Below are 17,113 nucleotides of genomic sequence, written 5' to 3'. Positions count from 1 at the left end.
GGACACTGTTTTCAGAATCAAGACGTTTCGGCTCCCATCCGGAAGTCATTCTCAATTGTGAAAAATTGGTCTACGACTGAAACCTTTTCTACGATGGAACACTCCTGGACGAATGAGGGACTACACCGTCTTATCAGTGTGATTTAGCATTTTGATTCTTCACATATTAAATTTGCTAGATTAGCTATAGACAGACACCACTAACAATTGGAACTGATATTCTAGTAAAATGTATTATATCACAATATATACTGATATCGTGATATACAATTACATTTACCGTAATAGACGATTTTATCAAGATTGCCGACTCCTACAAGGCAAGGGACGGATTATGCCCTTTGAGCGACTAGAAGGCTTTTAATGTGAAAAATCTGTGAATAAACTATTGAGTTTCATTGATAGCTTAACAGCGGCAAAATAAAAGCAACTGGAAATAATTTGCAATTTAGTGAGTATGACATGACTGTTGTTCTGATGGAATTCCTGCTGTGAAAAGACAATCTCAATATATGGCTTTTTCAAATACAGGCCTGATTCTCTCAGCATCTGACTTAAATAAAGGCCACTATTTGATCATTCGTGGTATGTATCATACATAGTTTTTTCGGTAATGCTTTAGATTACGGTCCACAACATACGGTGTAGTTCTCCCGAATTTACAGTGTAATTATTTGTATGGTGTACCAGTACAGTACGTACCGATTTATTTAGGTACAAGGGAACAAGATGTGAAGTTAGGGAATAAGAGGGTAACAATGTGGGAACTTAAAAATAATTTATATTGCCAGCACTGTATAACTAACAGGTACCAATTCTAATTTTCCGGTTTACATTGTGACCTACTGAGCAACAATCTGGCGTTTGGGAGGAATTTTCAAGAGAACTTACACTGTAAGTATTTTTAAGGGATGCTATAGAGATGTTTTGTGTAGCTAGTGCCTGTGGTTTTGGCGTTAGGTCTGCTCAGTTCTGGAGACATGTTGCCCCTCCAGTTTAGATAAGCATATGGTAATTTTGAAATAAAGAATATTTATAAAATACTTTGTAGGACACTTTCCCTCATCTTCCCTCAAACTTCTAGCTTTGTTGTTCAGTAGGTCATACTGTACCCCATAATAACAGAAGTGGTGCCAGTTAGTTCCCACATTGTCAATCCCTTATTCCCTGACTTCACAGCTTGTTCTCTTGTACCTAAATGTTTACATTGGTACGTACTGTACTGGTACACCATTAAAAAGTACAAAAAAATCCCACTGTAAATTGGGAAGAATTATGCTGTTTCTTTTATTAATGTGGTCTACCTTACTTACTCACTATATTATAGCTAAATTTTTCTCTGTATAGCTTTCTTATATATTGCACACTGTGTATATATTGATACAGTATATATATAGAATTATTCAGTTATTAAACCTCTGATGTCTAGATTCATATTTCCTCATTTACATACTGGTTCAACTGGTTCCAACACTGGTTCAGTCTGATCGTGCATCAAGCAAACAAACCTGGCTCTTTTTCTCTCTTTCCCCATTGGCAGTGGTTACAGAGGGGCAGTGCCTCCGCTCTCTCCTGGCCACTGCCTGGCAGCACAGACAAAACTCACACATCAGGATAAATTCCAAGCACAACCAGGGCTAAAACCTTCCACAAAATGATTCCTTTTCCATTAAGAGCTAAAACAAAAACTTGAAGCTTTTGGTAGATTGTCCTTTTTGTCAATACTGGCCACACTGACAACAGCATTATATATCTTCCTCATATACGACAGTGAGGTATAATAGGCTCCATGTGAATGTTTAAAACAATAGTTCAACATTATTTGCAAAGAAAGCAAATAAGCACATTTAGTATTCCTTTAAGATTGGCTATTAGCTTTTACTTGCTAAAAAGTATACGTCCAGTTTTTGAAAAATGTTCAAAACCTGTAGCTATGAAACAATGTTTTTCAAAAATTTTAACTTTCCTCCTGTTGGTAGACAAATTACAATTCTGTAGACAGTGGCCTTACAAGCCAAGTGGCCTTACTTTACATAGGCAAAACCACATTACTTTCCTATTACTCCTTATTTATCTTAATGCATACAGTACATTTCATGTCACTATTTATATTCATACCTCTGAGTCAGTGGCTCTGAGTATTGACCTATTATTACCTTGAATTATAGGTCTTACTAACTCAGATACTCCAATGGGGCCAGGTACGCTACTTCAGTTTTACTGTAAATGTATGGCACTCATAAAATGTGCATACATAGGATATCTGTATACTTTCATCATTTAATTGTGAATTTGACCAGTGGGACTGTCTACCAAAAACTGCATTTCTTTATTAATAACTTCTTCTCTCTGGCCTCGTCCCTGATCTCTGATTATAGGTGCCCTGTAACCTTCCCTTTTTTGTTCAATAATGTACAGAGTGAAGGCTTGATGGTACCTAAAACACATGTGGTGACGTAAAGGACAGTCGTTTTTCTACCTTGATTTCTGGAGTGGACTCTGGTTTGGGGCTGTGGCTCTTGGTGTACTCAGCTGGCTGACCCTCCGCCTTTACCTCTGCCTTCCTGCATGCAGAGCGGTGGCCTTTGGGTGTGGAGCCGTCATGGTGGTCAGAGCGAGGGAGGGTGGGTAGCAGTGGTGACGGGGTAGCCTCCCCAGGAGACACCGGTGACATAACAGGGGCGCTGACCGGACGAGTGGATTTATTGTCAGGAGTGGACGCCATGGCTGGAGTGGACAGAGTGGAGAGACAATGGCCTCACTTCAAAAACAAAGCCTCAGGGAAAGAGGATTTATCACTTCATGACAAGCCTCAGTGACTTCAGTGTATCTAAGTAGTCTTACCCTATCCTGTTTCATTGATCGATCAAGACAAAACAGCGCTGTCAATCTGTTCACAAAATATCTGAGTTTTCTTTCCTGTACAAGTGTTGAGGTGGAGTATAGAGAATATGTGACAATTCATGAAGATACCCTAACCAAGATGGTCTTTGTGCCTAAACCTAACCAAACCTTAACCACAGAGGTGTAATGTCAGAAAACAGTTTTATCTGTGAAACAATTGTTGAATCTCAACTAATAAGCTGCTGAAATGTTACAAATACTCTATAAACTAGCTGTAGGTGGAATCGGCTTGAGTGAATGTGTTTATTAAAATCAAAGGCATTTATGAGATTAGACAGATTATGAGATATTTTATCTACACCACCAAGTGGAGAGGTCAGGGGTCACCAAATACATCCTGTGGGGATCATGAGAATTCATGCCAAATTTCATGGTAATCAAGCCAGTAGTTGTTATTTTTGTTATATTTCAAAACCTCTAGGGATGGTCAGTCAGTCTGACACCTGTTCGGATTGCAATGAAATCCAGACAAGTGGGCAACAAACGGACATTATTAACATTTCACCATGAGGATGATGTTTTGTTATTTTGAACTTTAATGTTTGCATTTATATGTGATTGTAATCTTTCATTTAGTTTCATAAGGTGATGGAGCCAGGTTGAGGCAGTGACGTGAAACATAGACAGTGGAATACTGGTGTGTGTGCAGCCAATCCTTTGTGGAGCAGGACTTCCCCAAATGCATCAGCTGATGGAAGAAGGGAGGCCACAGTGTGAAGGCCTCAAAACGCAATTTGCAGCAGTGTCCGGTTTCCTAAATTTAATCGGCATAATCAACCGTGCTCATGTTGCAATAAGGGCACCGTCTGAAAACAGGTTATTTTATATTAATCGAGAACATTATCAGTTGATTAATGTCCAAGTTGTATATGACGCTAATATGATCCTAACAAATGTAATGGCCCGATGGCCTTGCTCAACACACGACTCTTTTATTCTGACATAAAGTATACGTAGCAGTGGAGGAAGCAGACTATAGGCAGGCGCTGTGATGGGTGGCTTCTTGGTAAGTTAATGGTTAGCTCACTGTAAAAATTCTTACAATTCAAGCCCGATGTATCATTCATTTCGAAAAGCACTATAATGATGCCCTTGCTCGTGTACGTTCAGTTGTGGAGCGCACCATCGGGTAACTGAAATGCAAAAGGTGGTGCCTCAGGTGGCAGGCTTCCAGAAAATGTGTCAGATTATTAGGACATGTGCTGTACTGCATAATGCTGCACACGGGATTGGCCAGCCTCCTGCTCCTGGCCTCCCTTTCCCCCAGCCAGATCCTAACCCACAGCTCCCTGACAGGAAGGAAGTCAACTGGCAGCAAGGATCCGTGATGATATAATGTGCCTTTTGTAAAGAAAAGGACAACAATGTAAGCTTAATTTTTTTAACAAGATATTTTAATGTTGTTGACATTCCACCCAGAACTAATCTTTTTTGTTTTAATTCCTCTGTTATGTTATTAATTGCATGGACGGTGTCTCTTTGTGCACCAAACAATAATTTTTTCTGACCTCCACGTCACCCACAAGCATCTCGATTACTGTTTCAAATAAATTCTTTTTTGGTGTTCCGCTCAAATGTTGCCAGGATTCTCCGTAGACCTGCTGCCAGTTTGTGCCTCGCCCCGATGGCCTTGTTTGCCTGACTGGACTGATTCTAGTTGCCGAGCTGTAAGCCTGTATTTGAACTTCGGTCCTAGTAAATTCTTTTCTAACCTACCTGCTCCTTTTGTGTGTGTTTGCATTTGGATCCTCGATCTGTTCATTTAAACCCTGAACCTGACTTCTCATCTAGCGCCAGCATCAGGTCAGCATTAGTGATGGGAATTACGGCTCTTTGAAGGGAGCCGGATCTTATGGCTCCGTTTTTTATGGGGCGGGGCTTACTAAGGGTTACTAGGTTTATCTGCAAAATAATCACTGGGACAATGACAGGAGCCGGCTCATAGCGCCGACCCGTTCGCGACCGACATATCACTAGTCAACATTATACTTTTTAAACATTGTTAGTATTGTCATTGTGAGCCATGCTGATGTTAGCACTGAGCTCAACGCACCACTGTGCCTAAATACAGCCTCACAGAACTAGCACGGCTGAAGACTCTTAGTTCTGTTATGTTAATCCTGAACGCTTCTATAAGATGCAGAACAGCAGAACAGTTGTCATAACTATGTCCGACTGTAAACTGTGGAAATGAATCCAAGGAGCGAAAGCTGGGTACATAAAGGGAGCAAGAAGGGCAAAAGCAAGAGAAGGCAGATAATAACAGCAACAGTCTTTCTGAAGACGTTCTGTGTGGTTTACCTTAATTCACCATGACGGGTCTGTGTTGTCAACACAACTTTAAAAAACAGATGTTTTACAGTAGGTACACAAGTTACAGGTGAAGAGAGAGAAGAGAGGCAGAAAAACTGAGAACAATAGAAAACTATGAAAATGGAGGGAAAACAGAACAAGAACTAAATGCTGAAACACACTGGATTTTAACAAAGCAGCTATTTGTAGAAAAGCAGCTGCGACACGAGCAGCACTGATCACGTGCCTGTGTATGTTGTGAGTACCTAGACGATTTAAACCTGCAATAACAGATTTTTATGGCCACTTGGGGGCAGCAGAATCAAGCTGTGAACACGACACTGACATATCATCACCTTTTAAGTTAACATGGTGAACCTATTTACACATCCAGCAGTTACAGAGCAACATTATCATTCATTTCATTTAGTGTCTGTCCATGTGGTGAATGTAAGTCCATTCAGTATCTTTCAGCTGTGTTTTTTATCTCGACCACCTCCTGAGGGAAATATCGTGCTCTTCAGCTGCTAAATGCTGCACTGTGTTCACCAGCTGCTCTCTAACTGTGTCTGCCCACTTTTGGTGCTGAGCAGGTAGCGTACAGTGGGTTTTTAGGGCTTTTTCGTGTTAAGAAATTTCCTTTAATTGCAGACATGTACCATCAATTTCTGATGACACATCTGACCAGCGCCGCCGCTCCCACCACGCGCATCACGCACTGTGCGTAGGGCACCAAGTGCTGAGGGGGCACCAAAAATAGCCTAATGAAATTTTTTTTTAAAATGCCGGTATTATTTCATTAGCCTATAGAAATATTAGGCACATTTTAGCCATGTATATGTAACAAAAAAGGGGGAACAAGAAAGATATTTAATAATTGCTCTAGTCTAGTGCCCCCCCCGTGCCGGATGGTCCGTTCCGGTTGTTCGCGCGGGTGAATAATAAAGGAATTATGCTTAGGGCACCAAAATGGCTAGCAGCGGCACTGCATCTGACCAACACTAAAGGAACACAAGATACAAGAGGTAGCCATGATGTGCAAGAATATCAGTGCTCTTACCTGTAGATCAGCATTGTACTGGGCACACTTTGACAAGCTCTGGTGTGACAAACAAACACACACACACACATGCCTGCTGCACAAACAGCAGGTGGAACAGTGTACCTCCATCCAGGCTGCGTGAGTTCCTCTTGCTGGAGGAGCGCTGGAACAGAGGAGCTGGTCTGTCGATGAGAGAGCTTGCCTGTCTGGTCTGAGCCTGAGTCCGACCACTGTAGCGAAACTTAGAGCCCAACGCCAGGAACTTCTTTGGAGTGGTGGCCATCTCAGTGGAAGTCAGCCTGCACACAAAGAACACTAAAACACTGCACAGCCATGTGAATAAACTGACAAAGAATACAATACCCTACCTGAAGAAGGTGTGATGTTCAACACACACTTTCCACAGCTTCTTGGCTGCCTTGTAATTGGGTAGTTTGAAGCCAATTGCACTCTCATACTGTTCCACCTGTTAAAACAAGAAACACAAACCTGCTAAAAACAAGACTAATGAAATTAGCTTTATGATTTCATTCATGGTTTGGGTAAGTTCAGCTTTCAACAATGGACGTCAGATTGTACAGGTGGGTGAATATTTGTTGAAATGATGAACACTGTACCTCAGATGGTCTTATTTTGATGAAGAAGCTGCTGCGTTTGTATGAGACCTTGAGGACTTTGGGCCAGGGAAAACGGTTGATCCTCAGTTTGTCTTTGTAAACCATCAGACCACTGGAGCAAACCCCCAGCATGATGTCAACACCATCCAGATCCTGACAGAGACACCCAGAGAGACAGAAAGAAAGATTTCTGTCACATCACTTCTGTCACAGTTGATTAACTGTCAACAGGATACTGTGGCTTAGTGGTAGAGCGGGTCGTCCCCCAATCCGAAGGGCGGTGGTTCGATCCCGGCTTCCCCCCAGTCCACATGTCGAAGACGCAAGACACTGAACCCCAAATTGCTCCCAAGTACAGTCCATTTATTTAAAGACTTTCTCAAAGTTTTTCTAATAGTGGCGATCAGCACACACCATGTGCTTGGAATATTTATTACTGTATGTACTATTGCCAATGATTATCTATATAAGTAGAAAAGTTATACTCTACTGTAGTTACATCTGCAGCAGTTGTTTTATGATGCAGCTTCCTTGTACTGCTCACCATGATCCACAGTGGGGCAGTATAGTTCCTTACTCCATAATAGGTTAAATCCCTGCTCTGATGCAAACAGACTGACCTGATTTATCTACTGTAAAACCGGACAAGTCACATGTCTTCCTGATGTTCAGGCTAGGCAAGCACGCTTCTGTGATGCATGACATTAAAAATACTTACAGACAAAACAGCAAACACATTGTCTTTTTTTCTCTTTACATCTATGCCGTTTGTTTTCATGGAGCACTGGAAGGCTGCATCACATTAACACCCAGATTAAGTGTGTTGTAGGTTTTATTTGATCTATGAAGGATACTTGGATCTAAAGTAACAATGGAAAACAAGTATGATTTACTACTACTAAGTCCTTTTTCAAGCATTTAAGAATAAAGAGCAGCTGACTAGCAGAGCAGCTGGAGAATTGTAGCTCATGTGCTCACCTTGGCCTGGTGGAGGTCCACTCCGTACATGGAGAGTTTCTTGGCATTCTCCAGGAACATCAGGTCTGCCTGGGCCGGACTCATTGACCTGCCACAACACCACAGCATGCTATGATATAAATACTGATACTGGGTCTCAATTCAATTCAAGTTTATTATAGCACAAAACTGGGCTTTTTAATGACAGTGGCGGCAGGTGTCTTTTTCCCTCACCGCTGATTTATCTTTTATTCAAGCCTTCCCTTGTAGTGTAGTTTATGTATAGTTACATTAATAATTAGATGGAGTAAGTTCTGTTGAGTGCAGTGGTCGAGTGAGGTACATTTACTTAAGAACTGTAATTTAGTACACATTTTTCATGTATTTTAAATAAATATTTCCATTTATGCTACTTTAAAACTTCTCTTTCACTTTAGAGGTGGATATTGTACTTTGTACTCCACTACATTTATCTTACAGTGATAGTTACTAGTTACTTTAGATTTTATTTATAAAACATATGATTATTTCATGAATTAGGTTGTATTGTTAAAGATTAAAATAATGTAGTTAAAATGTTGCTTAAATATGGATGCACTACCATAAGTAGTACTTTGACTTCAGATACTTAATTACATTATGCAAATAATATTTATGTACTGATACTTGTGTAAAATTTTGAATACAGGATTTGACTTGAATTATTTTACAAATCCACTTAATTGTGGTATTGAACAAGTGTTTGACTGAGGCAGTGTTCTGACCTGTATGTATGGTGAAGCTCCATCATTTTGTCCTCCAGCTCCTTTGTCTGACCCTGGGCCATTTTCATGTCCTTAGCGTATTCGTTGCCGTGCACCTCGGGGTCGTACTCGCCCAGCTCCGACTGCAGGGCATAGGAGCCCAGCAGGGCCAGGGTGACGAAGGAACAGGGAAGGCGGCCCTGCAGGATGTCCTTCCTCAGCTGGAGACACAGGTAGTACCTGCAATGCACAAACAGGGAGTTTCACAAGTACAACATATGGAACTCTGGCTTCATGTTAACAGATAATTGCACATGGGGTCTGTACTGCATCCGCCGAGGAAAACTGTGAGATGTGGTTGAAAGCTTGAGAAAAGGTTAGTAAGTAAATAAGATTTTTCAGCTTTCATGCTAAATGAATCTCTCATCTGCACGTTCCTGTAATGTTTGATTACAATATGTATGTTCATAAGGGTAAATTTTACATTTGATTAACCTGGATGAGTTTCTCCACTGCTTTTTTAGATACGCTGTATTTCAGTTCATGTCCACCAGACTAGAGCCAGTGTTGCTGACTTGTAGAGGTTTAACACCAACTTGTTCCTTTAGGTTCTGTGGTGCCAGGAATTGGAATAAGTTACATTTACATTTTAAAATTATATGTAACCGCCATAATATTAAAAAGAGGGTCAAATTATGACAAAAAGGAAACATGGAAATATAACCTTACCAAACCAGGTATAAGTTGCATAAATTGTACAATGCACACATTTATTGTTTTAATGTTTGAATGAGAAGGGAAAAAAATCACACATGCACTCCTAAAATTACCGAATACAATGTTAAATGCAGTGTTAAAATGATTCCACCTCATATGGAGAAAAAAATCCTGTCCACATTGAGCTACAATAAAATTATGATTGTAGGTAGCAGTTGACAAAATCACTGGAACCCATGCAGTACCTTGTTATATCTTCAGACAGCTGGGCTGGGTCCGGTGGATAGAATTTCACATTGAAGGTGAAATTATAGTTGACACCTTGAGAAAGACATAGAGGGTGTGATGAAATAACTGTAACCATTAGAAACATGTTACAAAAGAAAATGAGAACATATGGTGTATTTGTGGCTGAAGTTCCGCTCACCTTGTACCTGCCTGCGGATCTCCTTGGAAAGGTCCATCCAAGTCTGATCAAGAAAATGAGTAGCATGAGGTTTGATATCAAACACTGTTCAGTGTCAGAAGTCCTTAACCACTGAGGGCCACAGGTTAATCTAACTATAAATGACATTTACATACAAAGAGTAGGCCTGTTGTAATTATTACATGATCTCCTAATCGGTGTAATTTGAGCTGACCGCGATTATTTTGCACAATCATCAGATTCCACAATCAAGGGAATTTTAAGCCAAGTACACAAAACAAACATAAATGCCATATTTCCATCCCGTTTTCTACACCATTTGGAGTAGGGTATCTCTGCAGACCGGAGACTTTGAATGGGCGGGGTAACTCAGTAATTTTTTAATTTTGCCAATCAGAAGCTTACAGTCCTCTGTCAAATAAAAATGAATTCCACCAATACGCCGCCTGAACTGGTTGTCAATTAATTTTTAATTCGACTAATCATCTTTCTCATAGGGAGACGGGGGAGGTTCGACACGAAGAAGCGAACTTACCTCGGCTCATTCCTCAATGTTTAGATCCAATTTTTTCTTAGCTCAAATCAAAGGATCAAAGTATCAACAGACAGCAACATTTTTAATCAACATTTATAGTATAGTAACTTTTACCACTGATCATTTTAGAAAACACATGTCATAAATTTATTAGAACAGCATTTGTTGGAAAGCTAGATGCTGGCGGCTAATGAGCTACCACAGGCTGTATGCAATAAACTGCGAGTTAATGTTAGCTAACTCGCTAACCTCTATGGGAAATTATAGTAGTAAGCTAACAGGCTAGAAAAGCAGTGGAAATCGAAAGTGCAGTAGTAACCTTGCCTTACAAAATTCAGAACAAACTTTTAAATTAGGCCTTGTAGATCTAATATGACTGAAGATTCAGCAACTTTTGTTTGTTTATTTACAAACTCAATTTTGTTCAGAAACAGATTTTGGTGGACTGCTGAGGTGAAATAAGTGAATGTTTACGTAGCCTACTTCATACAACAGAACCCTACTATGCATGCTCAAACCCCATTGGCTCACAGAACTAGTGGCCTCAGGAGGCTGGACCCTTCTCCGCCCACCAGGCACAATCCTGGGAAAATGAAGGCTCGCCAGCTATGCTAGCTAATACTGGTAGCCAGAAACAAACATCTGTGATCCATTGTCCGTTTAATAATCTAATCAAATTTCATGCGGTGGCCCTTCTAAAATGAGCAGTGGTGAAAGTTACTATATTCTGTATTGATCAAGGAGCTGACTTAACATGGCAGCGGCGGATGGCCTCCCACCATTGGGTGCAACAGTGCTTTTGACAGCTCTGGGGAAAGTTATGCTGGACATAATTTACAGACAGTCCATTGCTGCTTAATTTCAGTATGTTTAAACCCAGTTTAGAATTGTTGTGCAATGTATTGGGACCAAACAGCTGATTTCTCATGTAATATTCGCTACATTATTATTCGACAAGTGCGTTTCCATTGTCTATTTGTCGCATAAACTTTAGGGACAAAAGGAAAAAAACACCCCAAGCGAATGTAAAAACGTATTATACTTACTGTACATAGCGATATTGTGGAAGTTTTGTCAAATTTTGTCTCTTCCATCTGGCTTTTCTACTTAGATAATTTGCATAAAAACGCTTGGACGTAAACATGGCTTTGTTTCCCCGTTGCATATTAACTTTTGAAAACAAAATCAAGGGCCCTTCTACATTATTTAACTATCTTGAACCACTTTGTCATTGAATTAGGTAGGCCTACACAACAGTTTCAGAACAAACTACTTAAAATAAATCTACACGCAGCAGAGCGAGAGGTGAAACATTGTTTCAGAATGCACAAACTATTTGAAGATTAATTGACACTCCTTTGCCAATTGTTTTGATTGGCAGCCACTGAAATTAACAACCTGGATTTAGGCCTAGTTGCAAAGCCAAACATAACAGCACCACTGTGTGGCATAAAATGAAAAAAAAAAAGATTTAACCAATTAAATCATTAATCGCATTTATTTGCATTTATTTAAAAAAAAAATGTCATGATTGTGACAGTCCCAATAAAGAGCTGACTTTTTCTTGTCTTAATGAGTCTTAATGTCCTACTGCGGTTGGGATTGTTACTAACTAGTGAAAGTTAGAATCCAGCTCACCTTCATGGTGGTCGTCTCCCAGATGGTCAGGCCATAGTAGTCTTTCTCTAGCAGGTTGAGGTGGTCACACACCTTCATGAACAGCTCCTGGCCTTTGGCATGTTTCTGACACACACACACACACACACACACACACACACACACACACACACACACACACACATAAAGGGAACAAGACACTGAAACATGTAACTGATGTAACAGACCTGACATCACATACAAGACAATGTATTCAGTAATGTGCTGAACAAGACTGAGCAGATGGTGAGTACAGCGCAAAAGCTCAGAGAGAGCAGTTGCTTCTCCCACAAGACAGTTTAACAGCTGTCAGATTCAAACTGAAGCAGGAACTCAGCAGAGGAGAGGACTGGTCTGAGATGGGATTGAAGCCACAATGACCCTTTCTTCCCAACTTATCAGAATGATATTCAAAAAGGTGTAGAGCTTTAGGCGTCAGTGACACCAGAAAGAGAAGGAAGGTGTGCTGCCAATGATTGTCTTTTATTCTTAAAAGAGGTAGGAATAAGAAAGAAGGAGAAATCCTTGCGGATGGCAGGTTTGTAACCTAAAAAAAACTTTGCAGTGGTTTCACATTTCCCTTGCAGTGCTAGCCGTCCAATGTGTGTTGTCTGATTCTGTACAGAAGGCCTCCTGTTTGACATGGGGGATATGGTGGGAAGTGGCCAGGATTAATTGGTTGAGAGCTTTGAGGTTGTTTGAAATTGTCCCCTAGTCTGGGTGAAAAGTTGATCACTGAGGTATAATTAGGAAATGTTGGAATCACCCATCATTAAAATCTGTCTAATAGATATTTGATAGTCCAATTGGCATTTTTGTTACATTTGTGTTCATGGCAGGTGTCTTTGTCCAGTAGAGGAGAAAGGCTGAGTTTAAGTCTTGTTAAGGGTCTAGAGGGACCTGGGAGGTTGCTAGTAGATATGCAGGTAAACTGATCTTTGTGGTTTAGGCAGTGGACATACTGTGGGTGTGTCAGGTTCCACCATGCCTTTGAGACATTTCCTAAATCCTTAGGAAGGGTAGAGAGCACAGTTTTGTCTGAGGATGATGGATTTAAGCTGGCTGCAGGCTAAGGGGTTGCAGTTTGACAAATGAAAAAACTGGAAGTAGTTGTGGATAGTGAGACCTTAGTAACAGATAATGGTAGGAACTGCATGTTCAAAGAGCTTCTCTGAGGAGTTAATTGAAAATGGAGGGTTTGGTCCATAATGGGATTAGACTGCTGGGTCAGTGGTGTATAGGAGGTTTTGTGAGTTGCTCTGTGATTTGAGGGTTGCATGGGTTTCCATGATGCTTGTTGGTAGTGGAAAAGTCATGGATCTAGTTAAAGTGTTATCTAATTTCTCTCATGCCCCTAAGCTTTTCAGAATTAGCCAACTTTTCCAATTCCCATATTATTCTAGGAGGCGATTTTAACTCAGTTTTAATCCCAGATCTTGGTCGCTCCTTTATTCCAACCTCCCATAAGCCCTTCCACTTCTCATCTACAATTATACAATGTATGTCAGATTGTGGACTGATAGATATCTGGAGACTACACAACCCAGACAATAGAGAATATTCTTACTACTCCTCATACTAAAAAACATACTCCCACATTAACTATTGTCTGGTAAACAATTCATTCACGCATAGAGCAATAGAATCCAACATCAGTATTATTATTTCAGACTATGCTCCTATCACCCTCAAATTACTAACATGAATTCACCCACATCCCCCACCTAGATGGCGCTTTAATACCTCACTCCTTAAAGACCCAGATTTAATCAAGTATTTTGAACAAGAATGGGCATCCTTTCTAGAAACCAACAACACCCTTGATATAACCACAAGCAGTCTCTGGGAAACAGCAAAAGCAGTTCTAAGAGGTAGAATGATAGCATATTCCACCAAAAAAAAAAAAAATGAAGAAACCGCAATGGTAAATGGACTGTATTTGTATAGCGCCTTTCTAGTCTTCCAACCACTCAAAGTGCTTCACTCTACATATCACATTCACACACTGATGGCAGGTGCCAACTGCTCATCAATCCAAAGAAACTAAGTCATTCACACATCAAAGGCACAGCCCTCGTTTGTGTAGATAGTTCAATACTTCTTTTTGCAGGGGAGCTGATTCCTCTTATAATCCAAGATGTTATCTTCAGTGCCAATGTCATGGTGTTACTGATGTTGTATTCCTATAGCCCTCAGTAGTAACAACTTCATGAGCTTCTTTGTTTTTAACTATTAGAGAAAAAATTCATCACGTCCTAGCCTCAACCCGTACCAATTTATCTTCAAACACAGGAACCTTAGAAACAGCTTTAAAACCTGATATATATTTATTCTGCTTTTCTCCTTCTTCAACTAACTTCAACGATTTCTTCATCTAAGCCATCAACCTGTCTCTTAGACCCCATTCCAACTAGGCTGCTTAAAGAAGTTTTACCCTTAGTTAGCACTTCTTTACTGGATATGATCAATCTGTCTTTATTAACAGGCTATGTCCCACAGTGCTTTAAAGTAGCTATAATTAAACCGCTTCTTAAAAAGCCCACTCTTGATCCAGGGGTTTTAGCCAACCATAAACCTATATCTTACCTTCCCTTTCTTTCTAAGATCCTTGAGAAAGCAGTCGCCAATCAGTTGTGTAACTTTCTAAATAACAATAGTTTATTTGAGGATTTTCAGTCACGATTTAAAGTGCAGCATAGCACAGAGACAGCACTGGTAAAAACAACCTTTTAATTGCATCAGACAATGGGCTTATCTCTGTACTTGTCTTGTTAGATCTTAGTGCTGCATTTGACACCATTGACCATCACATACTATTACAGAGACTGGAACATTCAATTGGCATTAAAGGAATCGCACTAAGCTGGTTTAAATCCTATCTATCAGATCCATCTCAGTTTGTACATGTTAACGGTGAGTCCTCCATGCACGCCAAAGTTAGTTCCACAAGGTTCTATGCTTGGACCGATTCTATTCACCTTAAATATGCTTCCTTTAGGCAATATTATTAGGAAACACTCCATAAACCTTAATTGTTATGATACCCAATTATATCTATCGATCAAGCCAGATGAAACTAACCAGTTAGCTAAACTTCAAGCATGCCTTAAGGACATAAAAACCTGGATGACCTGTAATTTTCTGATGTTAAACTCTGACAAAACTGAAGTTATTGTACTTGGTGCCAAACACCTCGATGGCATTGCCCTGGCCTCCAGCAACACCTTAAGGAACCTCTGAGTTATCTTTGATCAGGATTCTTGATTAATTGTTTAATTAAATTCATTTTTATTTATATAGCGCCAATTCATAACAGAAGTTACCTCATTGCACATTTCCTATAGAGCAGGTCTAGACCGTACTCTTTATAATATTAATTACAGAGACCCATCAAATCCCAGTCTATTTAATCTATGAAATGTCAAAAATAGTAAAAAATGCCCATACCAGTTTCCAAGAATCGATGGTAATGTCCTCAAATGTCTTGTTTGCTGTCAAAACAACAGTCCAGAACCCAAAGATATTTAATTTACATGACAAGGAAAAGGAACAAATTCTCACATTGGAGAAGCTGGAATCAGGAAATCTCTTCAAGCATATTTGCTTGAAAAGTGACTGAAACGATTAATTGATTATCAAAATAATTACTGATTAATTTTCTTTCGATCAACTAATCAATTAATTAATTTATATATTATTTATATATATTTAATAGCTTACAATGACCCTGTCTGATACGATGGGCCTTCCTGGGGGTATCTGAAAGGGGACCGGCCAGGTTTCTGGGGCTTTGTGGATAGAAATATCTCTTTTGTGGTGTGTCCTATGGGGTTAATTTTGTCTATTTATTAAAACGCAAAGAAATGTGGGATTACAAACCATCCAACAATAACTGCAACCCAATATTTGTTATAGTCGGCCACCCTATCGTCCCCATCCCTGTGTGTCTTTTTGTGCTCTCCTCTCCTTGTGTTTCTTGTGTGTCCTCGGCTCGTTTTTAGATGTGTGTGTGTGGTATGTCTTCTGGTCTGGCTCCATGGTTTCCCGCCTGCTGCTGATCACCGGCACACATGTCTTCAATCAATCATCAGTCTCCACAGCTCAAATACCAGGCGCTCCCACACCACCAGCGCCAGATCATCTCTGTACGATCACTATGTCAAGGCGCCCCGCTTAAAGAAAGTTAAGTACGTTTTCTAGTATTACCTGTTACCTCGTTTGTTGATCCTGCTCTTCTTCTGCCTCAGGATTATCCTGTGCCGTGATCGCGGCTCCTGTCCCCTTCCGGATTTCTTCCAGCCTGTCTACCTGTCTATCCAGCCACTCTGCCTTGCTGCCTGACTTCCTGTCTCTGCAAGCCACATCTCTGAGCCTGACCTCTGGGACTTACACTACACTGCCTGCTCCTCACCACGGGGTCCGCAGTCTGTCCGGATCCACACATCACCGCCAACTCCACAACGCAGATCCGCTGCCAGCCCAGGCCAGCACTTCACCGGCTGCTCTGGATCATGGACTCGTCTGCCGGCCCAGATCCACACGACACTCGACCGGAGCCAAGCCAGTAACCGCTGTTTCAGCCTCCACTCCTGTACCATCGCTGCTCCCCCGACCCATTGTGAACAGCGCCGAAGTCACCGCTCTGGAGAACCATCCCCCTTCCCACTGCAATTACTTGTGTTAAAATAAAGAGTAACTTTGTCAATTAAACTTCTCCTTTCGTGTTCTGCATCTGTGGGTTCGTAGATCGTACACTACGACAATATTATTCCATTTTAATTCCTCTTGACCGCAGCTCAGCCTTTTACACAGTACACCACAATGTCTTATTTCAGCCATCTGTAAAACTATGTTTGTATCAGTGATGGGACTCTGGATTGGTTCATCTCTTATCTATCCAACAGTCCTTCTGTTATGGTTGGCGATGCTTCCTCTGACACTCTATTCAGTCTATTCTGGGTCCCCTTTAATTCACTATTTACATGCTACACCTGGAGAAAATCATGTGTAGACATAATCTTTATTTTCATTGCTACGCGGATGATATGCAACTATATGTGCTGTAAAGCCTGGTACCCCGTATATGTCATTTATTATGTCCTGCCTTGCTAAAATTAATTGGATGTCCAAACATTTTCTGCAGTTGAATTACCCCAAATCAGAAATAATTATAATTACCCCTTCTGGCCCCAACACTTGCAGAATTAACATTTTCTTGACTAG

The 17,113-nt window shown here is 40.6% G+C and overlaps 1 protein-coding gene across 12 annotated transcripts in view; it reads right to left on the bottom strand.

Moving 5' to 3' along the window:
* The window catches only part of epb41a (erythrocyte membrane protein band 4.1a), a 157,972-nt gene that overhangs the window by 50,025 nt on the left and 90,834 nt on the right, over positions 1-17,113 (bottom strand). For 7 of the 12 annotated variants that reach the window (XM_044170557.1, XM_044170567.1, XM_044170558.1 and 4 more), the window contains 10 exons: positions 11,873-11,977; positions 9,700-9,742; positions 9,518-9,593; positions 8,577-8,795; positions 7,834-7,921; positions 6,856-7,008; positions 6,607-6,704; positions 6,362-6,537; positions 2,480-2,727; positions 1,509-1,583 (listed from right to left, as the gene is read on the bottom strand). In XM_044170557.1, the coding sequence (XP_044026492.1) occupies positions 1,509-1,583; positions 2,480-2,727; positions 6,362-6,537; positions 6,607-6,704; positions 6,856-7,008; positions 7,834-7,921; positions 8,577-8,795; positions 9,518-9,593; positions 9,700-9,742; positions 11,873-11,977 (1,281 nt within the window). The remainder of the gene's footprint in view (positions 1-1,508; positions 1,584-2,479; positions 2,728-6,361; positions 6,538-6,606; positions 6,705-6,855; positions 7,009-7,833; positions 7,922-8,576; positions 8,796-9,517; positions 9,594-9,699; positions 9,743-11,872; positions 11,978-17,113) is intronic. The other 5 variants (XM_044170561.1, XM_044170565.1, XM_044170564.1 and 2 more) reach the window with 1 other exon arrangement.

This window comes from Siniperca chuatsi, linkage group LG17 (genome assembly GCF_020085105.1).
Source record: "Siniperca chuatsi isolate FFG_IHB_CAS linkage group LG17, ASM2008510v1, whole genome shotgun sequence".
NCBI classification, from domain to species: Eukaryota; Metazoa; Chordata; class Actinopteri; order Centrarchiformes; family Sinipercidae; genus Siniperca; species Siniperca chuatsi.
The sequence above is the reverse complement of the archived record's forward strand: the minus strand, read 5'-3'. Positions and strand labels throughout refer to the sequence as shown.